Source organism: Parasteatoda tepidariorum, chromosome 5, assembly GCF_982258835.1.
Source record: "Parasteatoda tepidariorum strain Cologne lab strain chromosome 5, Ptep-v5.0, whole genome shotgun sequence".
NCBI lineage: Eukaryota > Metazoa > Arthropoda > Arachnida > Araneae > Theridiidae > Parasteatoda > Parasteatoda tepidariorum.
In genome coordinates, this window is record NC_141759.1 from 100,597,218 (window position 1) to 100,622,691 (window position 25,474).

At 27.6% G+C, this 25,474-nt stretch overlaps 1 protein-coding gene across 1 annotated transcript; it reads left to right on the forward strand.

Moving 5' to 3' along the window:
* The first annotated feature begins 51 nt into the window (after positions 1–51).
* On the forward strand, positions 52–25,292 carry LOC107440608 (thioredoxin-related transmembrane protein 2 homolog). Its single transcript, XM_043049092.3, has 9 exons — positions 52–201; positions 3,717–3,777; positions 6,109–6,228; positions 9,941–10,017; positions 12,564–12,670; positions 14,755–14,820; positions 17,819–17,948; positions 21,590–21,741; positions 24,986–25,292. Exons 1-8 carry the CDS (start codon positions 52–54, stop codon positions 21,692–21,694), a joined length of 816 nt encoding a protein of 271 aa, XP_042905026.1. The 3' UTR covers positions 21,695–21,741; positions 24,986–25,292.
* The last annotated feature ends 182 nt before the right edge of the window (positions 25,293–25,474 follow it).

Genomic DNA, 25,474 nt, shown 5'->3' on the forward strand with positions numbered 1-25,474 from the left:
TTTCAATTAAGTATTCGATCTATTTGATTAAATTTTTATAAATAGAGCAAAATGAGTATTCTCTCTATCAAAGAATTAAAAAGACTTATTCATCCACATCATATTCTTAATGTTGTATTGGCTGTTACGTATGTGTTCACCAAACTTGTACAACCATTCTGCTCTATATTATACCCAAAATCTGGGTGCGAACTTGAGTTCGTAAGTTATTTTTAGATGATAAACTTATTTTCAGATAGTGATTCTTAACTATTATTTTTTTTTCAGTTTGAAAAAGCAACAATGCGCTTCATCGTATTTCATTTGAGTCTTAGCAAAATTTAATATTTTTTTAATGTGATATTATTTTTCAAGCTGACAAGTTAATCAGCCGACCCAACTCAGAGTTTACAACTATTTAATGGTCAACTCCGTTGCCGTCTAATTTTAAGCCCAATCAAGAAAACTAGGGAACTTCTGGAATACCCTAGGCCATTCCAATTTTTGGGGCCCTTAGATTAAATTTTGTTCTCCTATATTTTTTTATTTATTCAACTATTAAAGTATTTATATATCTTTTAATTTTAAAAGCATATTTAAAATAAAAATAAATAATAATAAATTAAATTTTACTTTATATTATTAAATTAGAACTAAAAAGTAATAACATATTGAAAAATCATTGTTTTTCTTAAAAATTTATTTTCAAAAAATCCATTTTAAGGGGGCCCCTAATGATTGGGGGTCCAAATGGGCCCCATGGCCTAGTGGGTAATCCAGACCTGGTACACTTATTACTAACATTCACCTGTTTAAGGGGACACTTCACGATGAAAAACCCAAAAATCGACCAAATTATACTTTTTTCAATTTTTGTTTCAAAAAATAATAGTTATATCTAGCTACAATTTAAAAGAAAAATTTTTCAATTTCAGTCATTTTTTGCAAAGTTATAAGCATTTCAAGATTTGTAAACAAGGTTATGTAAACTGTCTGTTTTTATAGTTAAACTGTTTTTTCTCAATGTTGTTTTTTACGATAATATTCAAACTTCGAAAAGTTCCTTGCGCATGAGTTTTGAATAAATCTTTATTTTTTTCTCATATATATGATTGGTCTAATGTTCCGTAACCAATGTGATATAAATAAAAGCTGAATACTCACTGAATATTTTTTAAATTACTTTAAATTGTAATTTAAATTTCAATTTTTAAAAATTATATAAAGACTATGATATTTTGATTTTTTATTTGTTTAAAATTAAGTGCTAAGTTGTTCAAACATATCCAATTTTATTTATACTTATTCAAACTGTAATATAAATGAGTTTCATACAGCTACGATAAAAACTCATGCGCAGGAAACATTTTGAAATATTGGAACATTTAGTAATTTTACTTGCGGATAAATTATTAAAAAAATTATAACTTTTCAACAAATTAATATTTTTGCTTCAAATTTTGGGAATATCTTCCTAAATGCTTTATTCACAATCTATGAAATTTTCATTAAAATTGGTTGATATTTAAAAAAAATCATTTTGAACCTGAAGTGTCCCCTTAACATATCATTGTTTTTGATTAATGCACTTTTTATTTGAAGAAAGTGAAATTAAATCAGCAATAAACATAATTTTAGCATTTAATAAAAACCCAGGTATATATGAATTTTGGGTATTTACCAGGGTAATTACCTAGGATTTTTGCATCAAGTTATAAAAATCCAGGTATTTTACATCTATAATCAAGACACAGTTCTAGATTTCAGAAATGGTGTAAATTTGATTTAACTCTTTTCAAACTAGTGACATCAGAAGATTAGATGAGTTTCGTAACGCAGAGTTTTTGTAAGGCTTTCCAAATTCCTTCAGCTGCTGAAGTATAAACAGGTTTGATTGCAGACTTTTCAAATGATCCAGTCCATAGTTTCCAAATGACATTATTATTCTATATCTAATAATAAACATTTCATCAATATTTTTAAATAATTCTATCGCAATAGCGAACTACATCAGAGAAAGTTTATATCTTTAAAAATAATGAAATTTGATTGACTTTTTTTGGAAATTTAGGGAACATTCTTGCTTGATCTAGTTTGACCATTCTACTTCAAATGCAGTCAGTTTCTAAATGTATATTTCATTTTAATTTTAATGAAGAAGTTAAAAATAAAACGTAAAGTCGACTTGCATTAGAAACTCTTATGTATTAAAAGATGTTTCAAAGCATTTTGATTCAACAAAATACCATTTTTTATAACAAAATCTGTAGGATGAAATTTCTTAAAATTAAATTATGCTAAACTTTTTTGGTTATTTTTGAAAGAAGACTTATGAGCGCTCTAAGAACTTCAAGTTATAGAATTCTTCCAGTATTCTAACTTGCACTTATTTTAGGCCTAGTCTTCTTGAGATGTAATAAATTCTAGGTATTTAAATTTTTTAGGATTGGGTTTTTGACGTCAAAAACTAGTTTTTAACAAGACTCGTCAAGAACCTGTCAAAAAGTGTCTTAAACTGTTGAAATTCAAAAGCCTGAGAGACGTTTTTTTTTTGACATTAGATGCATTTTATTAGATATTAATCATGCAGATTACTTGCATTATATACTACTATAATTATTACTGACATTATATATCATGTATAAAAAATGTAGCCAAAATTATTGAAGCTATCTATTAAATACTTTTTTGTTTTTCTAATGGTAATCTTAATGTTTTAGGACCCATATTATAACTATTTGGATAATGATACTGTTATGGCTATGAGTTGTTAAATATTATCCTTGGCCATCAACATTGTAATTGGAGTTACCAAGTTATTATCAATTTAAATATTTATTTTAACGTTACAATTTAGGCAGATTTTTTAAATTAGATAAAATTAAAGTGTTAGTCAATAATTATCTGATCTCAAGGTATAATTTTTTTTATTGATTCTCAATATCTGTTGTTATTAATTATATTCAGAGAAGCAGAATATGTCTGATAGCAGAAGCAAAACTTGGGAAGAAATTCAGGCAGTCTTGGGGAAATTTTTGGTTGGATTCCTTTAGTTTAGAAGTGGGATCTTAAATTTAATTTAATAAATTATTACTAATTCAATGTATATATAGATTTCTGTTATTTTGTAACGCATGCATTATTCAAGAATTGTGTAAAATCAGATGTATTTTATTTTCCAAAAATATTTTGAAAAAAGTTATAAGTAGTTAAAATTTGAGTATAAATGAAAATTGATTTTACATATAATGAATAAGGTGAATGTTGAGTGTTTTTTTATTAAGCTAATTGTTTTTGTATTTTTATTTTCAATAATTTAACAGATTGGATAAATTTCAATTTTACGCATTTTTATTTATAATTATTTAATATTTTCTACATCAAAATTTGGGTTTTTGACAGTAATTGTCAAAACAAGAAGAGAGATTTATATCAAAATAGTTCAAGAACATGATTGATTTTCTGTAATTTTATCTGTATCTTTATTTATAAATACTTAAATATTACAGCTAATAATTATCCTTACATCAAAATTTTGGGTTTTTTGCACTTGTCAGAAACTTTGTCAAGAAGGGGATTCTAACATGACGATAAAACCAGGGTTAAAATCAGATAAAACTGTCAATTGTCGAAAACTTTCCAACCCAAAATTTTTGTCTAGTTGATAACTTTTTATCAAAAATCTACTTTTATGTGAATGTACTTTTTATGGCTTTAAATTTTTGTTTATATTTTAGAAAGAAACAGAAATACTTATATTCCTTGCTGTCATTGTATTTTTAAGAACTAAAAAGAGAGGTAAATATATTTCAGTATTGATTTTAATGAACATATTTCTATTAAAAAATATTATGTAATGCATTATATTGATTATACTTTTTCTTAAGACTGGAAACATATTCAGAGGTGATTGTATTCCGGGTTTTCATTCCGGTATCATTCTTCTGGGTCTAAAAACTAGGAGCGGGGCATGCAATTTTTGTGCAAATATCACAGAATTCCGCATAAATCAAGACCATTGGTTGCAGACTTTTCAAGCTTTTTCTAAATCCCGTTAACGAGACGTCTACATACTTTCTTTTGCTAATTGTATGAGGAATTACATCTTACGTGATTGTTTCGGCAATTTTATTCTTCTGATCTGGCAAATTTTAACCTTTTTAGATATTTGGAAACACACTGGAGTCTGCTAATATTTGGATTCTTATTCACGCGATTTTAATATCCAACATCGATTCCCGTATTTACCTGATTTAAAAGCTATATGCATTGCGATGCATATTCACTTGATTTAAAAATGCAATATCGCAATTTACATTTACGTGTTTTTAAAATCCGGTATTGCGATACGTATTCATGCGATTTAAAAATAAAAATTCAATATCGCGATTCATATTCACGAAATTTTAAAACCCAATATCGTTTTCTTGAATTAGATACTCTAAAGGTGTGATATTCTGCATTAGTAGGTCATTTAATTATAAATGTTTGTTCAAAAAGTTATGTTAAATATGAAACATGTAGGGTATATAAATTGATTTCGATTTTTTGCACAGAAAATTTTCAGGGTTTTTCTCTCTGTCCCACAATCACCCCTGCATATTGATTATTCTAACTGAAAACGTTTTGCTCTCTTCTCTAGCCATCATAAGTTTATTAATCTTGTTGAACAAACATTGTACACACAGTGAAATGTCGACTTTCTTTGAAATGCAGAGAAATTTACAAATTCTGGATCGAGTGACCAAATTCTCAATTTTTAATATTTTATTTTCCCGTAAATAATGCTGCTTTTTAATTCATACAAAATATCCTTAAATGTGGTGGGATTTTTTGGGGGCTTTCTGACACAAATCTCCCTAGCATTAATATCTTTATGCAAGATATTTTGAATAGTAGCAAATATATATGTTACTAATTTAAAGTAACGGAATTGCTTTGTATCCATAAAATAAAGCCTCCATATTAATTTAGTACAATACTTTTTAATTATATATGTAAGAATTTTTTTTAACCCCTTCCCTTACTATTATTTCAAGAGAAAAAAAAATACAAAAATTCAACATATTTTTTTATTTTATTAATAAACACATGGAACTAAAAAAAAACATAATGCACAGGTGTTAAGTTGAAATTTTAATTTTTTTTCATAAGTAAGAAACATTTAATTTACCATCAGTTTACAATCCCGAGTTATATCAGGCAAATGAAAAAAGCTACATATTAGTCTTTGTATGATAGTTCTTAAAACAAGGGACAACAGAAAGTGATACTTTTCAAACATCAGTGAAGGAATTTACCTTTTTTTTTTTTTTTTTTTTACTCTCATTGCTATGTAAATTCAACAACTATTGTATATACAATCACACAAATCACATGTTCAGTCCCAATATTCAACAGCAAAACTACGAAATAAAACTTAGCAATCTTCCATTCACAGCAGATTATATTTTTTACTTCCGACTGAGTAAAAACTTGATAAAATAAAATGTACTGGCAAATTCTGCTGCAACTGAGTTTTCTCGTGATGATAAATATTTGCAATTTATACGTACCCGAGGCAACTCAGGATAATCAGGGACGCGGTACAATATTATGAGGTACAATATGACAATATGAGGACGCGGTACAATATTATGAGGGATTATCTCGGATTTTGATGGGAGAGAAAACACACGTATTGTTTCCTTTTTCAAATTTTGTAAATCATTACATCAAAGAAATTGAAATTCGTGTATATTGTATATAGGGTATATTGGAAAATTGAATTCATTGGATAATTGGGAGGACTTTTAAGTATATAAATCTTAAACTATGAGCAAAACTATTTGAAAAAAAGTAGTAAAAATAATTAAGCTTTTCAATGCAACAATTGAATTTTATTTTTGGATCATAAGCAACAATGCAATGGTTTAATAAAAAAATTAGCATTGCATTTTTGTTTAGTTGTCGTTTTTTAAAAGTCAGATATGGGCATTTTTTATACTAATATAATAATCGCGCCAGAAAAAATTGGTGTCGGATAACTGAAGTGTCGTTTAATTAAGCATTGGATAATTGATTGGTGATATTTTAGTTTTTATTATGAAATAATTCCTTTTTTTAAATGTTCTGTCCATTTTATTTTAGGTGCTGTTCAAATGATTCCGTATTTGTCTTCTTTTTGCATGTATGCTAAATTGGCAAATATAGCTCTCTTTTTTTACACTGACCCCCGCTTTGGAGTTATTTATTCAGTTCTATGTCTAGGTAAGTATTTATTTATTTGCATTTTCTAATGTACCATAGAATATACATTATTTTTGTGCAATGTTGTACAGAATAAAATTCAATACTTTTACCACTAAATATTTTATAATGTTTCATTGTAGTTGCTTTTTTTATAACAATATATTTATTTGAATATTTAGATTTTTAGAAGTCACATTTAATTTGAAAAAAAAATCCTATTGCCAGACTTAGGTAGAATGAAAAACTTTCTGCATGCAGTGATTAACTCTTGTAACTAGTTTGAACTCTTTCATCTTCTCCTCATTTTGGCAAAATTCGTTTTGAAAATCATGGATTTTAAAAAAAAAAAATTTTTTGTAGAACTTTTTATAAGTTTATACCACAGGGTTGAGCATAAGGCCAGCGAAGCTGAAAATGGAAATTCAAAAATGCTATGCGCAAAAACACTTTTTAAATAATTGAAAAAATATCTGAAATTTGAGCAAGAAAAAAGTATGTTGGAAGCACTTATCCACAGAATGTTATCAACGTTTTAATAAAAAAAAATCTGTACGAGATTTTATTTATTTGTTTAAATTCTGAGAATATTAATCTTAATGTGTGTTTTTTAAATCACGCTAATACAAATCTTGACACTTAATTTTAAAATCATGTAAACATGAATCTTGATGTTTGAATTTTAAAATCATGTGAATGCAAATCTCAATATTTGATTTTAAAACTGCCGGAATCGCCTGAGCACGAATTCCGATGTATAATTTTTAAGTCATTTGTACACGAATCATAATGGCAGATTTTAAATCCTTTGAAAATATGAAACACAATGAGCAATCTTAAATCATGTAAACAGGAATTGTGATGTGTGATTTTAAATCCTGTGATTATAATTTTAAATCGAGTGTGCATTGGTAGGAAATGGCATGAAAATTAATCTCTTTTTTCCCCTTGTGAATTTAAAAAAGACAAACTATCTTTGAAGAGGTGGATTTATAATTTTCTTCTTAATAATAGTAAAAAGAAGAAAAAAACAGTTTTGATGGTGACAAATTTCCCGCAAACAATATTCGCACTCTCATATATATTATACAGGTCTATTTATTACACCGAAGAAATAATATTGAAGCAAGGTATAATATGCATAGGCATTTCTTTAGCTAAATTTTTCTTGTCTAACAAAAAGAAATCATAAATTTTACGAACCTGAAATCGATTTTTCTTATGATATGCCAGTAAACAATTGTTTTATAACCATTCAATAACCAATCAGGAACATTGAGGTGGGAAGTTAAACAACACTTATTATGTGAAATATAATTCTGAAATAAAGTAGGGGGAAAAAACATCCAATTTTTGCCAAAGTATATTAAAAACTTAAACTATCCATTTTTTAATCTCTTTTCATCTTTCTCTCGAATCCTGTGGTCTTTCAAACTTGTGGCTTACAAGTCACTGTTCTTCTACATCAAATCTCGGTCTTTTGAACTGGTGATCCTGCAAAAATAATCACTTTAACAGAAATTTTTAAATGATACACTTTGCAAAAATGTATAACATATAAATTCTAATAAAATGAAACTTTTAAACCATGGATTTATAAAGATTGAATCCAGATGCTGTCAATTTGGTCTAGTCAATGTGGCTTGTTAAGGGATGCCATTTAAATAGTTTTAATTAATAAGTTTTTTTTTTCAGTTAAACTGAAGTTTTTATGGTTAGTTTTGCTATTAAAGTCTTTCATGTTTATTTTAATAGCGTAATTTTTATGTAGTAGAGTAATCTATTTTCAATCAGAACTTAGATTCGTATATTCCGTTATTCCAAGATAATTTGAACAATTTTAAATGCTTCATTTTCTGACCAGTTGATCCAGTAGTGATGCAATTTATCAATTGATTTGTATGAAGGTTTAAAAAAAAAAAATCAAAAGGTAAAAAATTAAATTCTTCTGATAATTTTCTGGTACATTATTTTAATTTTTTTTATTTCATGTTTTTCTTTCTTTTTGTGCAATCTCATGCATAATTCTGTTTTTGAAAAATCTATTTTCAATCACAACTTAGATTCGTATATTCCGTTATTCCAAGATAATTTTAACAATTTTAAATGCCTTATTTTCTGACAAGTTGATCCAGTAGTGACGCAATTTATCAATTGAATTCTCAGAAGATAAAAAACAGATTTGTAAGCGATGTACAGTATTTTATTAATCAACCATATTTGCCTGTCTTGTGTCATGCCTACAAGTGCAGTCTATTACCTACTGTAACTTCATTGTGAAAATCCACCCTAATTATCATTATTACTGACAAGCTACATTTTTTGGGATCTGCGGAAATATGTTCTTCTCCCTTATTTTGATCAAGAAATTTTATCAATAATTCTAAAGTTGCAAAAATTCTTAAATTGAACAAGTTCTAAAGTTGAACAGGAGGCCATCCACTAATTGTGCGAAAGTTATTTAAATAATTTGTTGCTTCAGAATTTTTAGGATTCTTATATAATATTAATTGATTAAAAACTTTCTTATGATAAAGTTTTGTTAAAGGGAATAGAGGATCAATTTTATGAGCTGAAATGAAATTTTGTATGATGGAGATTAATTGTTTCAAAAATTTGAATTAATCTCTTTGTATAGTTTATGTGTGAATAGTCGAATGGGCTTAGTCATAAATATAGAGAAAACAATATACATGTTATTCTCAGGAAACAGAGTCCCCTATCTTGAAAATTCATTCTTATAAATTTGTAACAGCAAGGAGTTTTACTTACTTAGGATCAATAATTACTATTGATAACAGACTGTCTCCTGAAATTGGAAACAGACTCTATCTGGCAAATAGGGCTGTCTGTGGACTAAGAAGATTTGTTAAATCTAGGATGTTTTTTTTAGGCAAAGTTCTTAATTTACAAAACTTTTGCCCGGCATGTCTTGACATATGCTTCTAAAGCTTGGACAATGACAAAACTGGAGGAAAATATGTATCACAATATTTGAGAGAAAGATTTTGCGGTTTTTCTTGCAACTAGTGAAAAGAATTGGAGATAAGAAATAAATCGGAATTTGTTATTGAGAAATCTTCAGAGGAAGGCATTGGCCTACATTGGGCTGTCTGGCCAACTATGATGATGATATAGTTTATTTAGAAGGATTTTAGTCCAGTTAACAATTTACTGATTATAAATTAGTCTCATTTTATTTCAAAATATTTAGTTCTGATTATTTAATAAGAAATCATCCATGCCAAGTAGTTCACCTCCTAGTAAGATTTGATTCTACTTGAGAGTTTAATAAGAAATGACATTTTAAAATTATTTATGGAAGATACATAAAAATTGAAACTGAAGTAACTGAATATTTTTATTAAAATATTTTTTTAAATTTAATTTTACATAATGTAGGTAGGTATTTTATTTACTTTCACTAGAGTTGCACAATGGGTTATTGGCGGTCTGGAAAACACCCCCGAGGATAATCCGAAGACATGCCATTGCAATTTTAGTCCTCTGCGAAAGGGATAACTCCTCCACTTTTGTAGCCTGAGGACCTGTGCGCAACGTCAAGCACTTTACAGTTCAACAGTTTAACAATGACCGATACCATATTTTATTTAATATTACTAGTTTTACTGTAATATAATTTGTAATTAATGTTTTATTTAGTTTTAGTAATCACAAAGTTTTTTTTCCTTCTGAAACTGCTGTCTGTCTAAAGCTATTCTTTTGTTTCTAGTTCATCTTTTGCTTTTGCCAGAGCCTACATATGAAGGACCAGAAAATGTAGTCTATTTTACTGGACCCAATTTAGAGGTATATTTTTACTGCAGCTTTCTCATTAGTTTTAAAGAGGAAAGAAAAGGAAAAAATAGTTCTATACCTACTATGCAGCATTCAAATTTTACATTATTTTTCTGATTTAAATTAAATGTTACAAAACACGGAAATGAGATATATATTTTGACAGAAGCATTCAATGAGTTAATTCAAAACATAGAAAGTAGTTTCATTTTTGTTAAACATTGCATGTATCACTTTTAAAACGTGTGGATGCTATTTTTTTCTCCTTACAACGATAATTAAATCAATGTATATAGGCCATGGGTTTTTTCACGGTTGCCACTCCACAAGGAAAACCTGGGAAATACAGGGGAATTAAAAATCACCTAAAATATCTAGGGAAATGCAGGGACTTTTTTTTCTTATTTTCGTCTTTTAAAAAATGATAACTACTCAAAGTACAGTCTGTGTGACATTTAAGGATGATATTTCAGCTGTATTAAACTATTTCATTTACTATAGCGTTATTTGTTTTAAGTATGTTCATCAGCTGTTCCACGTTCCTTTTTTCTCAAGTTTTTTCTGCCCAATACTGCTCACGCAAGAGCACAGTGATTGTATGTTTCCTCTTTATATGTTATATTTAATATGTACAGGAAAAATAAAAAAATTTTTTTTACAGATTATAGTGGCTACTAGGACTGGGCAATGTAAGAAATTTTATAATGTGATGCATCGTCTGTTAGACATTGCAATATAGCGATGTATGGTGATTTAGCTTATGTTCAAAAATTATCTTTCAGAAGTCTTTAAATTTATCAAAAATAAATAAAAGGAATAAATATATTACAAAAAAAAATGTATTAAGTAAAAACAAACCCAAGCTTTTTTTTTTTTTTAAAAAAATAAGCTTGGCTAATTTTAATTAAAGCTAATTTTTTTTAAAATTAAAAATGACTTAAGATTTATTCGTTTAAAAATAATAATAAAAATAACAAAATACTTTACATACATGCATTAAAAATTAAAAGGAAAAAAACAAACAAAAGAAATGTTTACTTTAGTAAAACATTTTGTAAATTATTTGTTGAAAAAAATCGCCCTTTTGAAGCATTGTTAGACATTGTTTAATGTATTTACTTTAATTAATAAAGTTGCATTAACTAATGCTCTAATTCTATACTTGATGAATGTAAAGATAAAATTTTTTATTTATTTATTATTATGATATTTTTTTTTTTTTTTTTTTTTGAAAATAAAATAGACTAAGGATTTATTTGTTTCAAAATGATACTGACTATCTAACAAATTATGATACAAACAAGTATTGAAAGAATTTTAAGAAAAATTTAAAAAAGAAAAATTTAAGTACTATTGTTAAATTATTAAAAAGCATCAAAACATTGCTTAACTTTTTATTCAATTAAAAAAAAAATTTGTTTTAACTAATAGCCAAATTTTTTTCATAATTAAAAACTACTGAGTATTTATTTGTTTAAAAATAATCAAATTCTATCAAATTTTTATACTCACGCGCATTAAATAAATTTTAAAAAATTAAATACAATATACCCCTATTAAATTGTATAGCTTAAAATGAAAAACAAAAATTTAAAGAAAAAACAATGAAGTGTCTTTTTTTTATTCATATTTTCTTCTCATTAATAGATTGATTGCAGAACAAAAATTTAACATAACAGCGATTGCACAACAATCACCGCCAAGTAACAGTAGGTCTACTAAAAATAATTGACAAGAATCGTTAAATCCCGAGAGACAGACAAAAAAAAAGAAGAAGAAGAAGTTTCGAAATAATGCGCAATGAAACGATCGCTAAGTAGCAAAAGTCTCACTGAGTGAATAAATTACAAGAAACGTTAAATCCCGACAAAATAAAGTGGACAGCAATCACAAAATTATGTAAGTCCAGCTGGAAATAATCTTCAAGTGAACCTCCTAAGACAAAAATGGCGCATGACGAAACTATGCATAGCGTTCTATTTCACCGCTGATTCTCACACGAGATTCGCACATGTTAAATCGTTAAACACGAGCGTTGTCTTACATGACGACAAATCAGATTTCTGATGCATCGCCTAAAGCGAGAGTCACTCTCGGCAGGGCAGCTTAAATCAAATTTCTGATGCATTGAAAATGAAAGTCACTCTTGGCAGCTTAAATCAAATTTCTGATGCATCGAAAATTAAAATCACTATCGGTTGCTTAAATCAGATTTCTGATGCATTGCCTAAAACAAAAGTCATTATATCGGCTTGCCCATATATGCATTAAATCGATATTTCATGATGCATCGATTTATAGCCCAGTCCTAGTGGCTACTCTGTTTTTGTTTAAAGTGTAACAAATAAAATTGTTTTCAGTATTTATTCTATATGGAAAACACTGTTTTATTGTACTTACTTTGTTTTATGGGTTTCTCAGTTTTGTGTCTGCTATCTCATTTTTCTTGGAAAGTGGTCAAACTTTCAGTTCATAAATTTTTTTTGTTTATCCTTTCTGATTTGTTTTCTAGTCTATTATGTAATTTGTTTTTCAAGACCAAATTTCTTTATATGTAGGATGAGCTGAAAAGGGATACAAGAGTTACATGGTTAGTAACATTCTACACTGTATGGAATTCCAACTGTGTGAATTTTGCACCTGTTTTTGCTGAAATGTCTGTCAAGTAAGATTTCTTTTTAAGCAAATTACAAGTATGTTCTATTGTTTGTCTCACTATATGACCATGAATTTGATTTTGAGGGAGGACAAGTATTATTTTGACTTAAATTTAAAAATAAAATATATAATATTTATAAACATTTTGTTACTTAAAATCTGAATTGTGAAATCATTTTGAGCACTCACTGTGGTATAAAATGGTGCAAACAAAGTTATTTTTATCTTTAAGATTTACAGTGGACATAAAAATCCCTTATTCATATTTTATTTTATAACCGTCATTGAACAGCTGGCCCAATTTTTTGGTTTATGGCTACTTATGATCAACTCTGTAGCCTTGTAATTTTGAACCCAATCCAGAAGACAAGGGAACTCGAGGATCAAGTATTGGAAGAAATTTGCCTTCGTTTAGGACTTTTTAATGGAACTAACCCACAATTGCATTACATGGAGAGGAAAGCCACGAAAACCTCCCATGGTCAGCCTGATGACTAGGGGATTCCAACTACCACTGTGGTTTTTTTGTGTCAGCACTGTGTTCGGTGCGAGCCGCGTGCCAATTTCGTATTGACCAGCCGTCGCTGGGATTTGATCCTGGTTCACCTCATTGAAAGATTAATGCTCTATCCCCTGAGCCACTACGGCTCCCATCTTCATGTTGAAAATTATTTGGATAATTTGCTTTTTTTTCTTCTTTGAACTATTTGTTTGTTTGTTTTTTTGCCCTTGATGATTTCCTTCAAGAGATGATGCTTTAAAAATCAAATACTTTGAAAGTGAAAATATAGTTGGTGATTGTTTAGCAGTAAAAGTTACAATAATGTAATTAAGACAGTATTATTATGCATGAAACTTTAAACTTATAAATTTTCATGCATCAATCTATCTATATTATTACATTATTTTCACGAACTGGACAAATATATATAATATATAAGGACATATATGAATAATATGTTGTTCACGGAAAATTTGTCCCTATCATGTACATTTTTTAATATGACTGATTGCAAGCAAGAAAGGTCAAAGTTGCCTTATTTTACCCTGCAGTCAACTTTTTTCAACACTGCAGAAAATTATTTAGTATTACTCCTTATAAAGAAGGAAAAAAAAAGAGAAAGGTCACAATTCCACAATCGTAACTCGCTGGTCAATCTAGCAAAGAATGATGTAAGAATTTCTTTCTCTGCTTCACACAGTCGCACTTTTCCTGCGATTACATCACTGCATTTGACTTTCAGGCATGCTGGTATGTATGATAATCAGTATAAAATTTTATGAAAGTTTAGACATTTTTAAAAAAATCAGTGATGGTTAAATTTCTTCAAAATAGTTTACAAAGAAAGGGTTGAAACTAGTTAAGATATGGAGTTATTTAATATTGCAGTGTTTAAGAGTTAATTATAATTGCGTGCAAAAAGTTTTTTATTGAGATTTTGTGTTTGCTGAAAGTTTTAAGTTTGGACATGGTATAGATGTTATCTACATATCTTCCTACTCTACTGGATTTTGCCAGTTTCTCTTGGTCTATTGGCTTTATAAAAATTCTCCAGGTTTTTGTACATTTTTGAAAATTCCCTAAAATTGAGTAAGTTTCCTAAAGAAAATCCCCATTGAAATAGAATTTTTTTATAGATCATTGCTTGTTTGAATATTTAAACAAGTATTACTAATATATAATGAAACAAACCTCATTTATAGAAATCAGTTAAAAACTTTTTTTGTTCTAAATTGTTCAACTTATTTTTATTCAAAAGTCCCTTTCTAAATTAATTAAAAAATCTTAATTATTTCTTAGGAATTAAATGCCTATTACTATTTAAAAATTATGAGTAAACATAATTCCCAATTTTTTAAACATATTTAATGCCAATCATGACCAGAAAATATTTGAGTTTTTCCATTTTGATGTCTATAAAAATCCCTAAAATTCCCTATACATTATGCAAGAATTATATTGAAATTAATTAATTTGTAAAATTTGATGGATTTTTCAATTTATGATGGCAGCTATATATTTATCATTATAAGATATTATTCTTTACAAATAATCTTATGCTTCCATAAAAATCAATGTTGTTTTTGCAGATATGGACTTGATAATTTAAAGTTTGGAAAATTAGATGCCACTAGATTCCCTGAAGTAGCTGAAAAGTAATATTTTCATCTAATAACTAACTGAAGTATAATTTTTTTTAAAATTTTGTTTTTCTAATATCTATGTTTTTTATGTTACACTAGCTTTTACAGTTTTCTAAAAGGTTACACGTGTTTGTGTAATTGTCAGATTCTTTAATTCTGTTATTGTTCTTTTCATGTAATTCTGTAAAACATTTCCACTGTTTTTGACTAAAATCTTTGATTTATAACTCATCTAATAATTTTATTTATTTTTTTTAATTTTAGAAAATTAATTAGGAAAATATTTTTATAAAAATGCTATATTTTCATTTTGTATTTCAAAGTAAAGAATTAAATGGGTATTTTTTTATTTAGTATTAATTTTGCTTTTTAGTGAAAGAAAATTTATAGGTGAAATTCAAAAGTTATAAAAAATTCTTTTTGAAATAAAATTATTATTATTGTTTGTTTCTTACAGAATTTGAACTTGACAATTGCTTTTTTCTCAATTATTATTTTGATACTTTTTTGATTATTTGTACTTACATACAAAAAGATGTGAACAAAGTTTAAAATTAATAAATTATTTTTAGTATTTTATGTTTTTCAATTCAAGAGAAGAAATTTAACTTAGAATGGAATATGGATAAAGATTCCACTATGAATTCAAAAAATATTTTCATTTATTTTATATTCTTTAAATAAAAAATGTAATAAAACAATTTTAGTTTAAGGAAGATTTAAACTTTAGACCTACCAGGTAGGAGGCAGTTATCCTAACAAATGTTCCACACTCAGCTTTTAATTTGGATATTGAATGAATTTAAAGCTAAAGGGTTCCTATCTTATCCTAGAAGCTTCAGTGGTATAAAATTTATTCCACATCATGTGTTTTCAACTTTACTCTTCAATTTAAGCTTAAATTTTTATTTCAATAGCAATTCATTCCTTTCCTTTGATGCATTCATTCATTCCCTTCGATTCATTCTTTCCTTCTTACATTACAATTATTACATATTTTTAAAAAATCTTTAAGATACTATAGTGGCTTCAGAAAAGCTTGAAAAACTTACAAATTCAAAGCACAGTTTTAACTATATGTACTATTTTAATGAATACTATATTGTACGATTTAAACAAATAATAATTATATGTAACTATAATTTCAAAACTATCTATACTATTTCGAAACAAGGTTAATATTTTAGCTTTGAATTGTATACCTTTCAGTCAGACCTCTATTTAAAGAAGTCGCTAAATCCCTATGATAAGTTTGTTTGGAAAATTCGTTAAATAGAAAATCACCTTTTGAAATACTTAAACAACACATAACAGGTTTCAAATTCATAAACACTAGACATAATTAAAATGCAATTGAAACACTTTTATCTTGTAAACTAATTTATTTTATAAATCTTAACCATAAAAGAAATCTGCATGGAAAGCAAGAATAGTGCAAAACATTATCCAGTACATGATACATACATTTTCCACTAAAAAAAAAAAGAAGCTAAATTTACGTATAAAATTATAGCTGCATTTATTATAAAAGTAAGTTTAAACATACATTACCACAAGCGTTCTTAAGTTTTAATTGCTACTGATAAAATCCATTAATTCTGTCTGAGTTTGTTCGTTTGAAATGCAAACAAAAGGGGAAAGGGATTTTACTGTTTTTTCTAAAAGTTAAATGGTTTTGAAAATCAAATCAAGGTCATTTTCCCCATAAAATGCATTAAAAAGTTTGAAATATTTAGGGAAATAAGGAAAGTGGATTTCACAGAAAAGTTTGTTAAATAGAAAATACACTTTGCTATTTTACAAAGAAATTTCCAAAATGTTCTTGGTTCCTCGAAAAAAATCGCAAAATAGAAGTTCGTGAAGTATAATTCCAACTGTATTTTAAAACTTTAAGTACTATAACTAATATGATTTTTCACTATTTGTATATTATTTTATTTAATGTTAATGTAATCCAGAAAAGAATTGTCTAGATTTTAAAATAGATAAATAGCTTAAGCATCTAAAAGAATTATTAAACTTTCTTTTAAAAAAAACTGTTAATTTCGGCAATGGATTACCAATGTGGAAATCACTATATGAAAATTATTGAAAATAATTCAATAACTCTCAATTTTTGCTTATTTTCATGAGTCCAATTAATACAGTTCTAAAATAATTTTTAAAAAAAAAATTAGATTTTAAAAATTTCACAAAACTGTGGCTCCTCTTTCCCATTCACATTTTGCCCATATTGTAGAAGGCATTGGTTGAAGATAGACAGAAGCTTAATTTAATAGACATAAATACAGTCGAACTTCTATTTAATGGACTTCCATTTTGAGACTTTCTTCGAGGAACCAAGAACATTTTAGAAATTTCTTCGTAAAATAACTTCCAAATAGCTAAGTGAATTGTCTATTACTTATCGACAAACTTTTCTTTGAGATCCACTTTCCCTATTTCCCGAAATATTTCAAACTTGTTGACGCGTTTTATGGGGGTAATGACCTTGAAATGGTTTTCAAAGCCACTTAGCTTTTAGAGAAAGCAGTAAAGTCCCTTTCTCTATTTATTTCAAACGAAAAACTCAGACAAAATTAACGGATTTAATCAGTAACAATTAAACTTAAGAACGCATGTAGCAATGTATGTTTAAAATTTACTTTTATAATAAAAGCAGCTATAATTTTATATATAAATTTAGCTTTTTTTAGTTGAAAATGTATGTAGCATGATAGTGTAACGCCGGATAATGTTTTGCTCAAGATAAAGGTGTATCAATTGCTATTTTAATTATGTCTAGTGTTAATGAATTTAAAACCTGTTTTGTCTTGTGTAAGATCTATTGAAAGGTGATTTTCTATTTAACGAACTTATTATCGGGACTTAACGACTTTGTTAAATATAGATCTGACTGTATCTGTTAAAATAATTTTAAAAATAGTACATTATTTGTTAAAAAGCATCACGTAGCCTTCAAAGAACAGCTTAGAATACAAGTTCTAATTTTTTTGTTTTGTTTGTATAGATTCCATGTGAGTACATCTGCCTTTTCAAAACAACTTCCGACTGTTATTCTTTTCCAAAAAGGCAAAGAAGTGTGCCGTAGACCAACAGTGGATGCTAACTACAAACTGATAAAGTTTTTCTTTTCAGAGGTAATAAAACTTTTCCTTTATAGGGAAGTATACTTTTCTGTATGAATCAACTTATTTTTTAAATATAATGTAACTAGTTATGTCTTTGACTTGAAATTTAATTGTCAAAAGACATTTATTAATTTAAAATAATCTATCAAACTTTCATTCCAGATATTTATATATGACATCTATCAATTATTAATACAATTGTACTCCTTTTTTGTAATAAGAACATTAGAGTTGAAGCTTTTTGTTTATTAAATCTTGTTGTTCGTTTAGCTTCAGCTCATTTAACGCATGTTCATATAGTAATATGCAGGGGCAAAAAAGAGATAATAGTTATCAATAGGAAAAAAAAGTAAAACAAAGATGTTGACAGAGTGAAATTACAGGCTGCCTGTACAGCTTGCAAAATAAAAATTAGACCACCCTAAAACCTTTTGATCGAATAAGCGGATCTTTGCGATCCAGGACTCAATCTTAATTGTGATTTGGGGTGCTCAAATATGCTAAATAAATTAGTGCGGACGATATTTTAAGTTGCAAAATCAGACACAAAAACATTTTTTCTTTGAATAAACATCTCTTTTTTGTTGTTGTTGAAGGATTTGGATTTCTGACCCCCAAAATATGGTAGCCCACGATCTGGGAAATATGGTCTTAGTAGTTTGGTCAGGAGAGCAATCCAAAGTTTGAACCCCTTAATGTTAATTTTACTTTTGCATATTTCACCATATCAAGAACTTTCTAAAGTGAATTGAAAAAAATTTTGCACACTGTTATAAAACTCGTTTATCCATAGATATTTCCATGCAAAATATAACTTTTGGTAAATATTTATTATTTTATTTTAGAACAGTCGATAAAATTTTGATTTGTATAGTCTAAAATTTTTTACACCATTTTAAAGATTGCAATTTTAAATGGCAAAATACAAAATTTGAGCAAAATCTGTTGAATAGTTTCTGAGAAATCGAATTTTGAAATAGTCATATTTTTAAATTTAAAAAAAGGGTATGTTTATTTAGAGCAGAACGTTTTTGTGTCTAATTTCGTAACTTAAACTATCGTCTGCACTAATTATTTAGCATTTTTGAGGTCACCCCCTTGAATAATTAAAATTGAGTCCTAGACGTGAAGATCTGATCATTAGATTAAAATTTACTTAGTTTGGTCTGTTTTTTATTTTATGCACTGTACATAGCATCAGGGTTAGAAGTAAATAAAGTTTCACTGGAGTTTTCTCTAGCGCCATTGTTATATGTTGGATATTAAAACTGGTGTGACTAGCTCACTGTTAACCCACTCATGATCCCACTATAAGACATTACATATTACCTAGCTTTTAAATTTCCTTTATTTTATAAATTTCATTTTTCCTAATCCCTCTTTAAATAAATAAATGATATAATTAATTTATAATAAGAGCGAATGCTTTTCTCACTAAATGTAGTGACTATCTTTTTATTTTAGTGCAAGTGTATAACGAATTATTCAATGTCACAACAACTGAACATCAAAATCTATTTTACTTTTTTCTACCGCAGTCAACATTAGCGTATACGTTATTAGGTTTACTTTGATTTCCAACGAACTATTTGCCTTTCAATCTTCAGCCAAATTATTTCAATATTTACATGAGATATTGTGAGGTTGGCTGAATTGGCTTTTCTTTTGGCACTGTTCTTTTTTGATAATGCACCTATAATGGATCTTTCCTGTACTACAAAGCATTGATTACTTTTAATTTGACTTTGTTGTGGGAAATTTATCTCCCATGGCCTTAATTATATTACGCAAAATTCATTATTTTGCTTAATATGTCGCGTGGAGAACGTTCTTTTTATTTAACAACTCGATGTCTGCAAAAAAATAAAATTTTTATTATGATGTTATCCTGTTTTTACTATCTACTTCAATTAGGCGATCTACACTACCAACTGCATCATCTTTCCATTAATAAAGATCTTCCTTCTATTTTTTTCTCGTTTTTTTTTGATAAATATAGAGATGATTGTGCTCCGAAAAAAAAAATCCGGATTTTTTACTCCGGATGATTGCGGTCGGGAAGTTTCCGGAAATCATTGATCACTTTTATGTTTAAAAATTCTAGTAAATTTAATTTAAAAATATTAGAACTAGAATACTTGGCATCTCTTTCATTTGTAAATATTCTTTCTGGTAGAATAATAAATGTGATTAGAGATAAAAGTCAACTTATACATAATTATTCATTTAAATTATTTGTATAATATAATTTAAGTAATTTATTTAGAATTTCATATTTTGAAAAAATCAATGATTTAAATTTATAACGACATTAGTTTTTTGAAATGCGTTATTAATGATTTTACTCAAATTTTCAGAATTTTTGAGTTGGCTTGCAATTACCCCTGAAAATACAATAACAATTGATTGCTGACACACGAGTAAACATGTGTTTCATGTAAAGCTATATTTCATGCTAAACGGTTTTGATTTAATAAGTTTAGACTGTATTTGGCACTTTTTTTAAAATCAAAACTTAGGTTTTGATCTTTATTGAATTAAAAAAAAGTTTTATATTTCTGAGGAAATCTTTTTGGTTTGATAAAAATTGCAGTCTGAAATTTTCATGACACTTTCTGGAAAATTTTGTGACATTTACTTCTGAAATTGAGTGGATGCTATAGAGCAAAATTAAGAAATTTTGTTTCTGACCAGTGACCAGAAGTTGCATTTTTAAAAGTGGCCACTTTTTCAAAAATTGAAAATTCTAAGCAATTAAAAAAAAACTTTTGAGATTATTAATGTAAGAAATTTCTGTTTAATAATATTTTTGAAATATAGTAAACAATTTTTAAAATGAAAAAAAAAACTATCTTGACCTATCCAAGTTTATGTAAAATTTAGCGTTAGTGATTTTGAATCAATAATGCAATAGAAAAATTAACAAATGTACAATTTATTCATTACCAAAAAATATCTGGTATAATTGTGATCATAATAGTGATATTATATTAATTAGATTATGTAAACTAAATTTTTTAAAAATGTAATATGAAACTAACTTGACTCAAATTAAACTTTTGATAACCAAATTCAGTTTCACAAAAATTCTAAAAAGTTTAAAATAAGTTGAATCTAAATTGATGCGAAACAAAATAATTAAATCATTGAAAAGGAAACATTAAAAAGTTATTAAACGAAAGATAATCAGAAAACCATATTATTTTTTATTGTTCAGTTAAAATATATTTTAAATTTAGAAAGTAAACACATCTAAATATTTTAATGACTTTATGTCTGAGGAAATAAAAAAAAAACAAGTGTGAAATAAAGTAATTTGATTTTGTTGAAAAAAATGGCAATTAATAGACTGGGCAATTTTTTAATTCCCACTTTTTATATTTAGTAGTCCTGTAGATAGTGATGACTATTAATTTTACCTTACAGTGCAAACCCTATTATAATCTGAAGGTTTAATAAGTAGTAAATTTAAGTTTGACCCTATGTTTTGTAAAGTTTGTTATTAAGTTTAACCCCCAATTGATTCATTGAAGTTTTAACTCTTATCACTTAGTGAAATTTTGTTAAATTATATATTTTAATTCTTTATACTATTCCTGACTATTATTTATGTAATTGTTGATCCTGACAAAGGTATTTTTTCCACCTAGGAAAATGTTACTGCTGGCTTTAATTTAAATAATTTGTATCAGGAATGTAAAGCTAATCCAATCAGGAAACCCAAAAAAGAAGATGATCACTCTAAAACTGATTAGTTTTATTATTCTAATTGTATCAGACTTGTCTTTCATCTGTGAAACAGGTAATCAAACTTTTTTGATTTAAAAATATAGTTTTAAATTTAATGATATTTTGTAAAATGTCTTATATTTCAAGCATTATTATTAAACATTATTAATTTTAGATTTTACTGTGTAAGGTGTTAAAGGTTATGACCGATATTTTGAGACAAAGCCTCCACCCTTGTTTATATTTGTTTGATGTGTATATTTTTTTTAATGTTGTTGATTCGACCCTTTAAAAGATCTCTTTTTTACGCGATTTGAAATAAGGATGTTAAATTGGAAAGGCTATATGTCTTATCTTCGGGATGTTAAAATATTAGGTGTGATTTGTAAAAAGAAGTTCCTTTAGCTTATAACTTTTTATTAACAGAATTTAGTAACCAAGTTACTAAATTCTTGCATTTATAAATGCAAGTAAACTCAATCTGGGTATCCAACGATAGAGAAAACTGGGAATTATCAGGGAAAACTGGGAATTGTCGCATTACTGAACTCAATAATGCGACAGCGCATAGAGCACCAAAGCCTACTGTGCTCATCTCAGTTTCTTGACCTTGGGCTCTGGGGTGCAGGGACAGTTGTTCCGGTTGGGTAGTTATTGGAAAGTGGAATTCCCAGCATTTAGTCCCCAAGCATGCTTGGTACTCATCTTGTCGACCTACTGAAGGGATGAAAGGCTGAGTCAATCTTGCCCAGACCGACGATCAAACCCAAGACTTGTGACTTAAGAGCGTGAAGCGCTATTACTCAGCCATTAATAAAAAAAATTTCCACATGTAAAATTCCAGACGATTCTATTGTATTTCCGCTTCTTTTGAGGATAGTTCTATCAGAAGTTATTTATAATTTTTTCAGCCTCTTTCACTTAGTTTATCAAACGGTACTATTAACGTTGATATGGTATATTGATAAATACTGTATTACGATCTGGGAGTACGTGACGTGTTTGATTTGTGATGATTCTATCGTAATTTCATTGTTTGCTGATTGTACTTTCACTAGTTATTTACTATTTTTTCAGCCCCTTTCGTAAAGTTTTTCAAATTCTTTATATTTTTATTACGATGTGAGTACGATTTGAGCTATCACTATTTGACACGTTCGATTCAGGGCGATTACATAACTTTTATCATTAAATTATAGTTTTCCGACTGCTATTTATTACTTTAAAAAATGTTTAGTACATAATTCTAATGCTCAAATTTCAAATTATTTGGATTCAGGACAATTCCATTTTATTTTATTTTATAACCGTCGTTGAACAGCCGACCCATTTTCATGGATTTACGACTACTTACGTTCAACTCCGTAGCCTTGTAATTTTGAACCAATCCAGAAGACAAGGAAACTCCTGGATCAGTACCCCCAGAGGTATTGATTTGTTGTGGGAACATGGAGGACTTTGAGACTCGACAGATTTAACGTGCATCAGTCACCATTTACTACACAGGGCGTCTTCGGCCGGCGAGGATCGAACCCATGACCTCTTGGATATGTGCCCAGTGCCCTACCCCCCGGCCCTAGGACAATTCCATTATAACTTTTATAATTAAATTATAGTTTTTTGGCGCTTTCCAATTTGTGTTTCAAACTCTGATTTTTCTAGTACATAATTATGATGCACAAATTTCCGGGTTTAATTGTTAACAATTTCGTTGTGAATCCACATCTTTTCCCGATCGTTTTTGGCCATTTCCACCTGTTTTTTCTAATTCTGTATTCTCTATACAGTGGTTCCCATTTTTTTCAGCTACAGAACCCTAAATAATCTTTTACTCTAATAATCTAAAACTTCTTTTTGCAGAACCCTGACTTTTTAATTGAAATCCATTAGCAATTGTGAACAAATAAATCATTTATTTGAAATTATGAACATTATCCTGTTAAAGTATAAACCAAAGCAATTGTTACATTAGTAACTGGGAAAACAATGAATTTTTTTTTTTATCTTTATGTATTTTATTCCCCCCCCCCCAAAAAAAGTTCATCTTTGAAAAACTGTTTAAAAGAATGCATACAATAATTTCTATTTTTAAAAATACGTTTTCAGGGGAAAAAGTCCTATTTTCCCTATAAATCTTATATTTTGTATAGAAAGATCAAAAAGCATTCTAAAATTTTTTTTATTGAAATAACTACTTTTTTTAATCCATTCATAGTGCATAGCTTTTTTTAAAGGTGCTTATTTTCAATTTTTAAAAGCACGTAAAGGTGGTTTTTTTATTTGTGATTTGAAAAGTGCATAATTTTCCCTTTTAGAAAATGAATTTTTTTTCTTTACTGTGTTGATTTCCGCCACGCATTATGAAAAAGCGTGGTTTTCACATTGTTCTATTTAATGTTTTCACAATTCATTCAAACAGAATGCATTTTGGCTTACTGTTAGTCCGCAGCGTATGAAAGCACCAATCATGTTGCATGTTTGATGAAATACCAGAAAATCTGCATGTGAGTATACTGAACTGCGTTAGGTGAGATTCTTGCACTCTTCTGTATTTTGGCAAGATATTCTCAATTTCAGACTTCATTTTTCATCCTCTAAAATTGAATCGAAAAATCTCTCTATCTTTGGTGGCTAATGTAATCAAGAAAAGAGTTATTTCTCAAAAACTAGTTATTTTATCATAATCATGTGAAGTCTTTAAAAAAATTTTTGATTTTATTAATGTATGTAGTACTTAAAAATATTTTTTAATGCTAAAAAAGTATTTAAAATGTGCTATTTTTTGTTGAAAGATTTGGCTATGGACCCTAATACTGTTGAAAAAATAGTCATAAAAAATGTTAGTATGGGAATGATATGCTTAAGCACAATGTTGTCTAAAAGGTTAAACTTGCTATATTGTCAAGTTAATTGTTTTGCTAAAAATATTGTAAGTAAAAATCTACAGAATATTTTTTTTTTTTTTTTAAATTACTGCTATTGCACAAGATCGGCAATTTCATGATAAACTATTAGAAAAAGAAACAACTTTAATAATTTTGTCAATTGTCAGATAATTATGCTGCTCTAGATTAAACCTAAAAATTGTTTTTATAAATTGACTGATTCAAATTAAGATGTTACTATTGTTTAAAAAAAATATTGGAACCGCAATATAGGTCTAAAAAATTTGACCTTATTAACATAAACTAAACTTGTGAAAGCAATTCCTCTGATGCTTCTCAGTTTGTGATTGCTTTATAGTTTGTTTTTATCATATTTTCTGTTTGTTGGTTTTTGTAATTCATTTTCATATAATATAATTAATTTTACTTTAGAGTGACTATGAAAGATGAAGAAAGCAGAAACATGTCTTTTTCTTAAATGGATTCAGTTCAACCATTCATCTGTATGATTTGCAAAGAAGGTATATCCTCATTTTACACCTGTAGTTCACTTAACAAATTGATTGTGAGAACTTACTCTCTTTTTCTATTTGTATGTTTGTCTTACTTTGATAACTTTTTTCTTTTATGAATCTCAAACTCTTATGTGCAATAAATATTATCATTCTTTTGTCAACAAAAAAATTATGTGTATTTATACTTAATAATTTTAAATAAAAAAAATATATATTACAACAAATAGCTCTCTTTTTGAACTTGTTAGAATGATTTATTATAAACGAGTAAATTAGAGATTCTCTAACTGCTTATCTTAGTGCCCTTCTGTCTCTCCCACTCCATATAATTCCAATTTTTAAAAATTAGTTAAATATCATATATTGATTACCAGGACAAAAAAATTTCTTCTAAGTTTTTTTTATT

What these genes read in the sequence shown, in the direction of transcription:
- LOC107440608 (XM_043049092.3), top strand. Translation starts at nt 52, where the DNA reads ATGAGTATTCTCTCTATCAAAGAATTAAAAAGACTTATTCATCCACAT. An exon ending in TTTAAGAACTAAAAAGAGAG is followed by an intron (nt 3,778 to 6,108) that starts GTAAATATATTT and finishes ATTTTATTTTAG; the next exon opens with GTGCTGTTCAAATGATTCCG. An exon ending in TTATTCAGTTCTATGTCTAG is followed by an intron (nt 6,229 to 9,940) that starts GTAAGTATTTAT and finishes TTTTGTTTCTAG; the next exon opens with TTCATCTTTTGCTTTTGCCA.